Here is a 12,545-nt window from a genome sequence, read left to right as displayed (position 1 = left end):
CGTACACTAATGCACGCATTGTAGAGGTTTTTGTGTCAGTTTACTGTCACAGGTTTGAATCTCGCTAAGTTCACTCAGCTTTTCATGCTTTCAAAGTGAATAAAATGAGAATCGTTTAGTTGGGTATTAACACTTGTGAGCATTACATTACATTACATTAGGAAAAGGATCAAGCACTACGTCCCGCAGAGGGCCCTGAGATCTTCTTTACAGCTTCTGTTGACTACCCCAAAGTTTTCCCTCTCTCGTCTGGTAGGTCGCTCCATTTAAGTCCTGGCTTCCCGGCTATGAAATGGACTTCCATTTTCCCTTAGGCAGGTGCAAGATCTTTTGATTTTTAGGAAACAGTTGAAAACCCGGCTGTTCCTGCAATTGCACGGTCGGCCGCCCTCTTACCTGGCAGGAATACTGATGTTTGTCTCGTGGTCTTGTAGCGCCCGGACACACTGTGGTGCAGCTGTGCACTTTATAAGTCCCTATTTACATTACATTACATTACTTAAGTACAAATGATAGAGTGCACTATAGAAGTGTAGTTATTATTGATAGAATTGTGGTTATTATTATTATGTATTTATTATTACTGTTAAGAAAGTGTCTCTTTTGGTATGGTTATCCCCCAATGTTTTGGACTGATGCTGCTGGTTTTTCAAATGTGACAGTGTACTTAGGCCTGCTAACCAGACCTAAGTGCAAGTGCCCTTACCTTAAGATATGTATGTTTCATTCGCTAATACCCAATTGGCATAACCTAACTTACTTGTAGTTCCTAGTATATGGTATCAGAGCCTGTACTTTAGAGGGTCACCCCAGGGATTCCATCACTGGGTGTGCAACCCATGATATTACAACCTTAAAACATGGCTTCCAGTCTGCCACTGCAGACTGGAAGAGTAGTTTTAAACTACTAGCTTGACTTTGCTATTTAAAACAATCACAAAGCCCAGTCTTCCATTTTGTAATGTATATAATTCACCCCTAAGGTAGTTCTGTAGAGCCCTAAGGCAGAGTGCTGTATATTAGAAAGTGGAACATGCACTTTTACATGTCCAACAGTAAAAACCCTCAGTTGTTTTTACTGTGGAAAAGGCTTGGCGAGTGCAGAGTTACAGGCTGACACCTCAGCTTTGCTAACTTCTGACTGGGACTACTAAAGTCTGTACTGTAAGGTATCATATATCGTTAAATTGAACACAACTTGATGCTCAAGTCGCAATAATGTAACTTGTCACCGTGTGCATCTTTTGCAAAGTTGCCACTTTTTTGGCCCAAAGTCTCTTTCCCCATTGACGGTGGCACATGTGGTCTTTCCCTGAGACCGATTTTCGCCCTCCTGGGGAGACATGTAAATAACTCCCAGAAAAGGACACAATAGAAGCCTATGTGGGAGGAGATGTTACCTCTTCCTGGCAGTAAGCCACACAGGTGTTGGCCCAAAAGGTCAGCTCCCCTTTGAAGGGTAAATGGCATACACTGGGGAGAGGGGCTGCTCTATTGTTTAGGTAGACAGGCTAGAACTAGTGGCAGAGAGGGGAAGCCAGTTCTCAAACCGGTTTTTCTGGTGCTTGTAATTCCTTGGTAGCCACACCTTTGGGTTGGGCTAGAGAGCTCTGCATGCTGAGAGAGGGGCTCTGCCATGTTGAAGTGGTCAGAATGGAGCCTACTGGGATAACTAGATTCCACACTAAACAGGAAGAAGTCATGAAGAGGAAGGGTACCTGGTAGCCTTTGGCAGTGGACTACGGCCTATCCTGAAGGCATTTTCTGTACATAAAAAGGACATCCTGGTACCCAAAACATATAATTTTAGCCACCATGGTATTCAATATAGTTTTGGGTGGGTACCATCAGTGTCTGGCAAATAGGATGTATGATTATATTAGTTGTTACATACAGTGCATTAATGTGGTGGTGACTAATTTAATTTATTGTATGTATTTCTGATTGGTGTATTTGAAGTGTAATAGTTTATATAAATAATTATATGTATTTTAATTACGCTTGTCCCCAGTATCTTTAATTCAAATCATTTGGTTTAATGTTTTAATATATGTATATATCCTCTCGATGTTGAAAGGGTAACCCCCGCTCCTCCGAATGCCCTTTTTAACTTTATCTATTTATTATATATATAAAATAATGTATTTTCCTTAAACATTCTTGACGATCCAAAGTTAATTCATCAAATTTAATTTAATTTTTGTTAATAACCCAACCCCCCAAATAAATGATTTTATTTACTTAGGTTGCTGTAGTGGAGCCTGGATGTAGTGGTTGGGCAATGTGGTTGTAGGGGAAAGTAACAGAGGGGCCATGTAATAGGCGAGTCAGATGGAAGGTTGCTCTGAAGAATAGCATTCGCTCTCACACATACTCCTTCCTTGAAGCTTGTGTTACGGTCAAGTGACTAAAACTGAAACTACTAGCAGAGGAGAAAGAATGCACTACAAAGTCTTTGTGGAAAAGATGTTGCTTCAGGATCTGCCTTTGACATTAGAGACAGCACCTGCATTACACTCTGCTTGAAAAACATTTTCCATCTTTTGATCGCATCTTTCTGTCTTCTCAGTCTGTCATGAAAAACTAAAGTTGCAGACTTGACTGTATGCAAGAAATCTGTGTAGCTGCCACTGTACGTGCCGCTCAGTGTGTCTGAAACTGAGATGGTTTGTGGCTGAAGGTTTTTCAGGCTCAAACAAGATTGGGAAGAATTGTTGATTCTCTGTGTCAAATTTAAGTTTGTCTCCCTGTGCTCTCCTCTAGATTTTACCTTGGAGGACCAACCAGTGTGCGTGGATTCAGCATGTACAGCATAGGACCACAAAGTGAAGGTCTGCTTTCTTTTCTCATCTTTTCTTAATTCTTTGGAAAATAGTTTGCGGTTTGTTTTCAGAATAACCATGTAAAGTATTTATTTTATTTACTTAACAATGTTGTATCCTGTGGTTAACAACTTTTTGAAAAAACATGTGCTCTAATTTCGTCTTGCCATGTCAAGATTACTATTTTTCTTTTTGGAAAAATAGTGCCAGTAAAACATTTGGCTGTGATGACGACTAAATGTTCATTCCAACTTTTAGAGTTGGCAACAGTCCTCACCTTTAAGTATGAATGAAGCTGTAGTAGCACACGTTGAAACGGGAAGATAATGGACATGTGATCTTCTTTGGGGATCCTTACTTATTCTGATAGTGAAGTAGCAGAAAGCTTTCCTTTCACTTTTTGATTTTTTTATCTTGATTTTCCCAAATAATATTTGCTTTACTATATGTAAGTTGTCTCAAGCGGGCAGGTTTGAAGTCTTGAAATCGTGATAGCAATAATAGCTTTTAGAAGAAAACAGTGAAGGTTGATTAGGACGAGAGTTCTGTAATGTGTTTTTTTGCTCCTGAAGTATAGCTTCGAGTGACCAAGATTAAAACCATCCTATAATCAAAAGGCATCCAAATAGTATTTCAAGGAGGTCATGCCACCAGAGGTAAAGCTGTCTGGTAAAACGGGGTGTGATCTGTAAATTGTCCGATGTAGGTCTGCCATGAGTTCAGTAGTTACCAGCAGTTTTATATAGGTGTTGAACAGAACAGAAACTGTGGGCCGTCAAAAGGAAAGTTGGGTGCTAAAGATCTGAAGGACTCCAATATTTTTAATTCTGTTCTAAGAATAAGGAAGAGAATAGACTCCGGACCACTCCACTGATCCCTATCTGTGTAGATAAAGATAGCTAAGCATTCTTAATAATATGCTGTGTGCTGCATATCTGTTAGAAATGGGGGTCTCTTGTTGGCAACGGTTTGCACCTTTGTCCAAGTAGGGACCCTTCTCCCTAGTCAGGGTAAGGGGGATACACTTCTAAAATTACCTCTGATCAGGTAGCTTGGCATGAGCAGACAGGCGTATCTCAGAGGCAGTGTGTAAAGCATTTGTGCACCCATACAGTTATACAGTGAAAACACTACAAATGTACACCACACCAGTTCAGAAAAATGAGTAATCTTTATGTAAACCAAACAAGATCAAAAACGATAAAAATTCAACATAGTTATCCAGATGTGACATTTAAAAGGCCAAAAGTGTTCTGTCCGTAGCAAACTATAGATGCTACACTTTCAGCACAAAGTACCTTGGATGCGTCAAAATGATAAACAAAACAGCCACAGCGATTGATGGATCGGTTCCTTACGCACCAGGAAGGTGATGTCGGTTTCTTGCTCCAGGAGAGGTGATGCGTGGGTTCCATAGTGCCACGCAGGGGAGGTGATTCGTCAGATACTTACTGAAGAGGAGGTGATGCGTTGGTTTCCTACTGTGTGGCGAGGTGATGGTTTAGTTTCTTACTGTGGCCCTAGCGTGGTTGTGGACTTGCCGCCCCGGTGTGATGCTTAGGGATTCAGGGATGCGTTGGTTCTCGATGCAACGGCGCTGCTGCTGTGTTGATCTTTCCAGCCGTGGCCCCACAATGTGGTGGTTCTGGGAGTCGCACAGCAGGGCCTGTGGCGGAATTGGTGCAGTGATCTTGGAGATCGGTGCACAAGATTAGACGTGCGGGGGTTTCTGCAGCTACAGGCAGATGCTGTGTATGTTTCTTCAGCGGCACGGTGGTGTTGCATCTGAAGCGGGTGCATATGCATCACGCTTCTTTAGTTGCGTCTCTTTTCCCAGCACCAGGAACAACCCCCAGCAGCCCAACACAGGAACAGGCACCTGTGACAATAGAGAACTCACAGCAAAGGAGATCAGGGGAGCTGCTGGTGAAGTCTTTGTGTCCCTGAAACTTAAGAACAGGAGGCACTTGCCAAGTCGACATGGCCGTACTTTCTAAAAGTGGTATTTTCAAACTCACAATATAAAAATGCATACCAACTCCATCTTTCTATCTTGTCCAATGAGAAGTTATATTTATAAGATGTTATGAATAAACTCCCATTCTATCCTTTGGGACAGATAGCCATTCGATAGTGAAACACAACATACACTGTATTTCACTTTCAGGACATACACACCAGTACATGTCCTTCCTTTCACATACACTGCACCCTACCCACAGGGGTACCTTGGGCCTTCCTTAGGGGTTACTCGCATGGAAGGAAACGTTAAGGCCTGGCAAGTGGGTGCACTTGCCAGGTCAACTTGGCAGTAGTTAATGCGCACAGACACTGCAGAGGCAGGTCTGAGAACCTTTTTCAAGGCTGCTTGTGTGAGTGGCACAATCAGTGCTACAGGCCCACTAGCAGCATTTGATTTATAGGTCTTGGGCACACACAGTGCACTGTACTATGGACTTAATATCAAATAACCCAATTATGGAAACACCAATCCATAATAACAATTTACACAGAGAGCATATGCACTTTAGCACTGAAAAGCAGTGGTAAATTACACAGAGTCCTTAAACCAACAAAAAAGTGTCAAACAAGAGGCCAAAAAGCAAAAAGCCTGGGGGTAAACCTGCTGGACAAGCCAGGTCTAACAATGTCTATTATTTATACTGTCTACTAGGATCAGCTGCAAACATCTCTATTGTCCCAGACTAGCAGAATACCATACAGCCACAATATTGTCTGAGTCTCTGAAATACACCCCGGTACAGTAACTCAACTGAATTTAGATAACTGTAACTAGTAATATAAAAGCTAGTTAAACAGCAACCAACAACTTTCCTAAAAAGTGGAGGTCAAGTTTCAGAGGTTCTAGGAATCCATAATGACCTTCCTCAGAAGAAATGCTTAAACACCAGCATTTAAAGTTGTGGTGAAGATGCATTGGAATAGAAATGCATTGAGGGTTTAGAGGATTAACAAAATGGAAGCACTAGAACTCTTCTTCACCAAATGTGATAGTTGCATCACCTGTGCATTAAATAGATTTGAAGGATGAAAGCGTAATGTAGTTGGACTCCAGAGGCTGGAACATGGAACGTCATGAAGTTTTACAATGAGAGATGTCAGTTATTTCAAGCTCAATATATTTCATTTACATTTTAGGACAGATTCACACATTCAGAGGAGGCGAAGGCAATGTTGGCGGCCATTTCTGCTGAGCATGAGAGGATGTAAATAATTGAAGTTCTCTCCACAGTGGCGAAAAGAGGTCTCACACATTTATCCACCAATTTAGCAGCATAAAGGGGTTTGATTAGACTGATTTAGTTACCTATACTCATTAGAGACTTCCACGTTTGGTGTTTTCGGTTATCTCCACATTTTTTCTGCTTTCTTGTTTAGGGATTTTCTGAGTATAGATTGCTTGAGGTCCAGATTGCTCCTTTTTTGTTATCAGACTGTCAGAAGGAGGAGCTAATGTGTAATAGTTAACTATTGCCGGTGAAAATCCACGTTAAAAGATCATCACTCTCTAAATAACACTCAGTGAAGGTAGGGTATCCAAATGTTTTAGATGACTAAGACAAATTTTGTTTTGAGTAGGATGACACAACAGTCTCAGCAGCCCAAATGCTGAAGGTTACTTGCAATTACCTGGGGCCAGGATCGAGCCTTGGATATTACCACGTTATGCTTCTGTGAAAACATCAATTGTGAGGAACAACGTAGGATGCTGAATTTTACTAAGCTGCTGGCAGAAGAGGTTAGGATTGTTGCAGTGAATATTAAGATATTTCATCAGGGTGTTCAAAGAAAAAATAGGGGTATTGAGCTGATACGGTATTTTAGATGTTCAATGAAAATATAATTGAGGCCATGTGGGCAATAAATTAACTTTGATTCCTCAGAAAATGAAATAAATGTTAATCTCCAACAAGAGTGTCCCAATTTGGGGGTCACTCTTATAGAAGAGAGCTCCATATAAATCAATGTGATCTTTGTAATAAGATAAATGGGTTAGTCAGCTCCTGAATGAAATAAGGGGCATTAATGGGCTAAAATAACTCTTTTAATCAAGTGTTCTTGGTTCGGCAGGGATGTTATTGCATATATTGGTGCTTCTCTGGAATGTATGAATCCATGTTTGCTTTTCATTGAGTTTGGGGATTTCAAGCACTAACTCTTATTTACTTATTTGGTTTCTCTTTCTCCCTAGGGCTTACAGTTTGTATGATAGATAGGTCAGGCAGTTATGGTACACAGCTTTATACTGTAAGCATGATGACCTAAGAATGCATCCCCTTTATGCTGAAAGACGGTTCAAAGGTGTTAGAATGGTATGCCAGTGATGTTACATTAGGGGGTTTTCGTTAAAGTTGCATATGTAAAACGAGTAGGATATGAGTGCTATCCTACATGTATCTAGAATGCATAAGCACAATGGAAGAGAGACTCTGGCATGGGCACTCTGCAAAGGTCTTTTTAAGGGTATCTTAGACAGAACAATATGTAATGAAAACTTCCAGTTGAAATAATTAGGGTTTTGTGATCAAAGGAAGTCCAACAAGAGTGCCCATGTTTAGATCATATACAATAACTTGCTACAAAAAAAATGTAAGAAATATATTATCCTCAAAATATTGGGTGGCTAAGCTCCAAACTATCCTGATTTATTTGGGATTTGTACACAGCTAAGGTTGATGCTTTCCAAGGATAAAGCATCCAGTGAGACCAATGGAGGTCAGACAACACTTCTGACCTGAACTGTTTGTTGTTAGTTATTTGCATTATATGTTGAAGTGTTTGTGGTTCCTTGCTGCAGTTATAGTGGATTTTAAGGTGGCCCAACAGTTGTGGTTGTTGCTTGACTGCTTTTAATGAATTAAAGCATAGGTTCATTAAGCTGGTCTTTGTGATTGGTGGCTCCCGATTCTACTTTCAGCATTGGCAGTGAAATTTGTGCAATTGGTTTCAATAGTTGAAGAGTTAATGACTATCTAGATTTTGGGACAGCGATCAGCCAGTTAGATCTGTGTCTTAGTAAATGCTGCCACACGCCCCCTGTAGATCTGATCATGTAAACCAGAGGAAAGGCAGGCAGCCTGATAAAGTAGACATTCAGATATTTGAGCTTCATCTCTGGGCTGAAAACTTGATCTTGTGACTAAAAATCTAGACAGAGGAAACTGTTTAATAAAAATGACTCTCCAGTTCATTTACTTTGAACATTTATTGTGCAATTTAAATCAACCAAATTTGCATAAAGGGAACGTTTCCCACTGACTGGTGCTGAATTGATATGGAAATACTTATAAGTAGACACAGACAGCTCGCAGATTCAGGGCAGTAGCTATCAATAGTACTGGGGGTACCATGGAACAGGTTGCCGATGGGTGTGACAGGCCCTCTGGACCCCATGAGGCCGCATTTTATTACCAAACTGTGGTAAGGGGGGGATTTATTTTGTTTTCACGTGGGTCCACGGCACCCTTGGTACACTAATGCACAGTGAGTGTAACGTTTCTTTTGGCACAGTTAACAAAATAATTGATGTGAATATTCAGTAAATCGGTCAGGAGGAGGGTGGGAGCACACTGCCTCACATCCCAGCACTCAGTTTGCCCTCATGAATCATATTAAATGCAGTGCATGATAACACTTACTTCAGTGTGAGGCTTTAGTTTTTCATCCTTGTTGGTGCAGCCAGTGCTGTGTATCGCTAGACCCTTGTGCTTGAGCTAATGAGCTGGCGAGCTCTGGTTGCTGCACCTGCGCCCAGCGAGTGGTACAGAGACCTGAGAAGACTTTGTGCAGCATTTCCAGAACCCCCAAAGAATGTGTTGCTTTCTACTGAATAAGGACAAATATCCTGAAACACGTGTCTAGAGATACACAGCACTGGCTGCACCAACAAGGGCGAAAAACTAAAGCCTCACACTGAAGTAAGTGTTATCATGCACTGCATTTAATATGATGCATGGGGCAAACTGAGTGCTGGGATGTGAGGCAGTGTGCTCCCACCCTTCTCCTATTCAGTAAATCGGTGCACAGGGGACTGATCCCATATATGTCTCTAGACAAGCTGCACATGATTCATTACAGAGAAAGAGATTCACTAAAGATTCACTAATAAATAGAATATGCTTTTAAATGTTTGCTTGTGTGTGTACTGTTGCACATAAAATAAATACAAGGCACTTGTGTGCCATAAAGGAGTAGACTGCAAGAAGAGGGCCACTTTCATCATGCCAGAAAAACTTAATCGGTGCAAAATAATAAACTTTGAGAAATCTTGTTTAAATACAAACTAATTTATGCAAGCCTGAGCGCACTGTGCGGCTGCTGACTGCGTGGTTTGGCGTTGCACCGGCAGGGGCACCGGTGCAGCCGAAGTGGAAAGTGAGTGCTGTGGCTGCAGGGTACGCGAGGCCTGATTGTGGCTTGTGCGCCTCGCGTGAGGTCTCTGCAGCCCGGGGACTGGAGGACGCCTGCACCCAGGGCCTAATGGCGTAGTGGCGCTGAGGGGCTGATCTGCCACCTGGGGGCCACTTTGTGCAGCTGTGGGAGGCTGAAGCCTTGGCCATCTGCTCCGGGAAGTGGCAGATAAGATGGCGGCCCGCAGGTGCCGGTCGAGCTGAGGACTGCGGAGACTGACCTGGACTGAGGCCGGTATGCGGTGTGCGAGCCTGTAGTCCCTGCTCTGCCTCTGACAGCGCAAATTGGTGATAACTCGATGGCCCCTGCGGGGATGATCAAGCAGCTGAGGTGGAATGTTTGTGCGGTGGCTGCACAGCCTGCTAAGCAGCGGCTGCACAGCCTGCTGAGTCGGCGTGAGTGCCTTGCAGCTGGAGAATGGGAGACACCTGTGGCTGGTGCCTAATGGTACAGGGATAGCGAAAAATTGACTTAGCATCCGGGCGGCTCTTTGAAGGACTGAGGGAGCTTGGAGCCCCTGCTGCTTGCCCCAGGAGGTGACAGAGACATCAGTGGCCTGCGATTGACTTATCTGGAGTGTGGAGCACTTCCTTGCGGCTGCACCCTGTGAGCAGGTAGGCGGCCACAGCTGCGATCATAACAGAATGCAGTAGTGGTACATTGGCAATACCCGTGGGCTGGTGGTCTGTTGGGGCCTGGCCTGGTGTTGCATATAGTACGATGGGTAAATGGCGCCCGTCCGGCCTGAGTGCTGGGTTTACCCGGAGAGGCTGCGGTGAATTGGCACTCATTCTCGGGGCCTATATCGGGGCCCGTGAACTACTGGCCGGTTGCTGTCCCTGGGCTTCCTCCTCTGCAGTGGTGGTGCCTGAGGTCAGTGGCGGAGCCCTCCGGTGAGTGAGTATGGCCTGGGGGGTCCGCCCTCGATGAAAGCTTGGGCCCCCTGAGATCATCGATGGTGTTCCTTGGCTGTGGTGTCTGCCTGAGGTCGCCTGACCCGTGTGCTTACCTCCTGGGGCGCTGACCCGTTGGTCACTGCCCGGGGCACTAGTGCCACGCCCTAGCACGATTAAGGGCTCCCTGAGCTGGACAGCGAGTGGCAGGGAGTGCCCATTGCCTGCAGCTGACTGGACTGAGCTCAGAGTGGGGGCGCAAGGCTGGACCTGAAGGAAACTGGATCGTGGCTGCGGAGGGCTCCATTTTACCGAGATCTGCAGTAGAGTACTGGTTTGGGCAGCAGTGTTGTAGCCCACCCGTGGGGACTGTGCCTGGGCCTGGGTCTGTGGTGTGGATATGCAGAGCCGGCTGCTTGCTTAGTTCCCACCTCAGGCGTGGCCCTCCAGTGGGAGGTAGACCAGTGCCATGGGCAAGCCCCGGAGTCGGGCGGCCGGAGCTGCGCAAGACCCGGATGACGATGCCCATGAGCAATTGCAATCAGTTGCGGATTCCCCGATACAGCAGCAATTGGACAAGATATTGCAGGCCCTAGCAGACACGAAAGCTACCCTCCACCAAGACATCAGCATAGTGGCGGTAGGGTTGAGTCTTTTGCAAGAGGAGCATAAGAAACTCTCTGAGAGAGTGAAGGATGTAGAAGTCCACGTTTCTGAGATGTCCCCTGCGCAAAAAGTCCTGGAGCAGCAGGTGGGGGCCCTCTCGGCAGGGTGGGTGTTTTGGAATGGAGAGCCGAAGATGCTGAGGGGCGCGACCACCATAACAATGTTCGGGTTTTGAGCATGCCGGAGGGAATCAAGAGCAATGACATGGTGGCATATTTGGAGCAATAGCTGTGTACTGTGGTGGCGCCTGAGGACCTCTCACCTTTCTACTCTCTTGAGAGGGCCCTCAGGATCCAGGCTAGGCCTCCAGCACCTGGGCGCCCCCGTGACCGGTGGTGGCCCGCTTGCTTCACTTCCTGGATAAAGACCTACTGTTACAGAAGGCACGCACAGAGGATCCCTACTCCGTGGAGAACAGTACGGTTTCCCTTTTGCTGGACTACACCGTGAAAGTGCAAAAGAGGTGGGCCTCCTTTCTGGAGGTTAAAAGGGCCCTGAGGGAGGAAGGTCTAAAATACCCCCTGATGTTCCAGGCTCGCTTGCGGATCATGTTGGATGGCACCACCCACTTCTATGGGAGACCAGGTGAGCCCTGGGACTGGATTGAGCCCTATAAGCCCGGGGGCCTCCTGGTCCGCGGGCCCTGGAGTCGAATCGAGGAAACCAGCAGAGCTTGGGAAGCGCCCCCGGAGGTGCTGCCGGAAGGGAGTCCCCAAGAAACCGACATCATCCCAAACTGAGAGAGAGAGGGAGGGTGGAAGCCCTGCATGCAGTGGCGGCACGAATGCAGGGCAGGAGTCCTGTCCCTGAAGCAGCGGCTCATTCCTCGAAGGATACTGGAGATGCTGGCAAGGACTCGTCCCGCAGCGATAGTGTGAAGATGCTGGTGGTGACGCCTGGCAGGTTCTCTGAATGCCAGGGGGATTAACTCAGCCGCAGGTGCATGGGGGGATCACAAATGGCGTCTTCACTCAGAGGTGTTGCAAGGCCTCTTTCAGCAGTGGGGAGAGCCTTGGTTAGATCTATTCGCTACCGAAGAGAACGCACAATGTCAGCAATTCTGCACGTTGGAATTTCCAAGGTGCCACTCGCTCTGCGATGCTTTTCGTCGGGAGTGGAGTTGCGGTCTACTATACGCCTTCCCGCCTATACCTCTTCTGCACAGAGTGCTAAAGAAGATCATGCGCGACCGGGCCCAAGTTATTCTTGTGGCTCTGCATTGGGCACAAAGAGTCTAGTATCCTGAGCTGTTACACATGGCCATAGATCCTCCGATCAGACTGCCTCTTCGGGAGGATCTTCTATCGCAGCAGCAGGGGACAGTCCTCCATCCGAACCTGTCCAGCCTCCATCTACTTGCATGGAGATTGAGCTGCAACAGTTGACAGCTTTCGACCTTGCTCCCAAAGTATGTGATGTCATCTTGACAGCCAGGTGTCCCTCCACTAAGACAGTATACGCCTTAAGATGGAACAAATTTGTGGCATGGTGCACATCAAAGGCTGTGGATCCCCTTTCTGCCCCTCTTCTTTGGGCTCTGCTCTGGGCACTCTAAAGGGCTACATTTCAGACTTTCTTAGGCTTCCTGATCAGCCTTCTCTTTTCAAGTCCCCTATTGTAAATCACTTCCTTCATTACTCCTCTTTTTCCTCCTGTTCCCTTCGCAATGCCCCTGTGGATTTGAATTTAGTTCGAACTTATCTTACGTGTGCTTCCTTTAAGCCTCAACATA

At 45.6% G+C, this 12,545-nt stretch overlaps 1 protein-coding gene across 1 annotated transcript in view; it reads left to right on the top strand.

The window, feature by feature from the left end:
- SAMM50 (SAMM50 sorting and assembly machinery component) overlaps positions 1–12,545 on the top strand; it is a 209,943-nt gene that overhangs the window by 166,022 nt on the left and 31,376 nt on the right. The window contains exon 12 of the mRNA XM_078673862.1: positions 2,764–2,831. Within this exon, the coding sequence (XP_078529988.1) occupies positions 2,764–2,831 (68 nt within the window). The remainder of the gene's footprint in view (positions 1–2,763; positions 2,832–12,545) is intronic.

The sequence above is a fragment of the Lissotriton helveticus genome, chromosome 1_1 (assembly GCF_964261635.1).
Source record: "Lissotriton helveticus chromosome 1_1, aLisHel1.1, whole genome shotgun sequence".
Lineage (NCBI taxonomy): Eukaryota > Metazoa > Chordata > Amphibia > Caudata > Salamandridae > Lissotriton > Lissotriton helveticus.
Note: the sequence above shows the minus strand (reverse complement) of the source record. Positions and strands in the feature narration are given on the sequence as shown.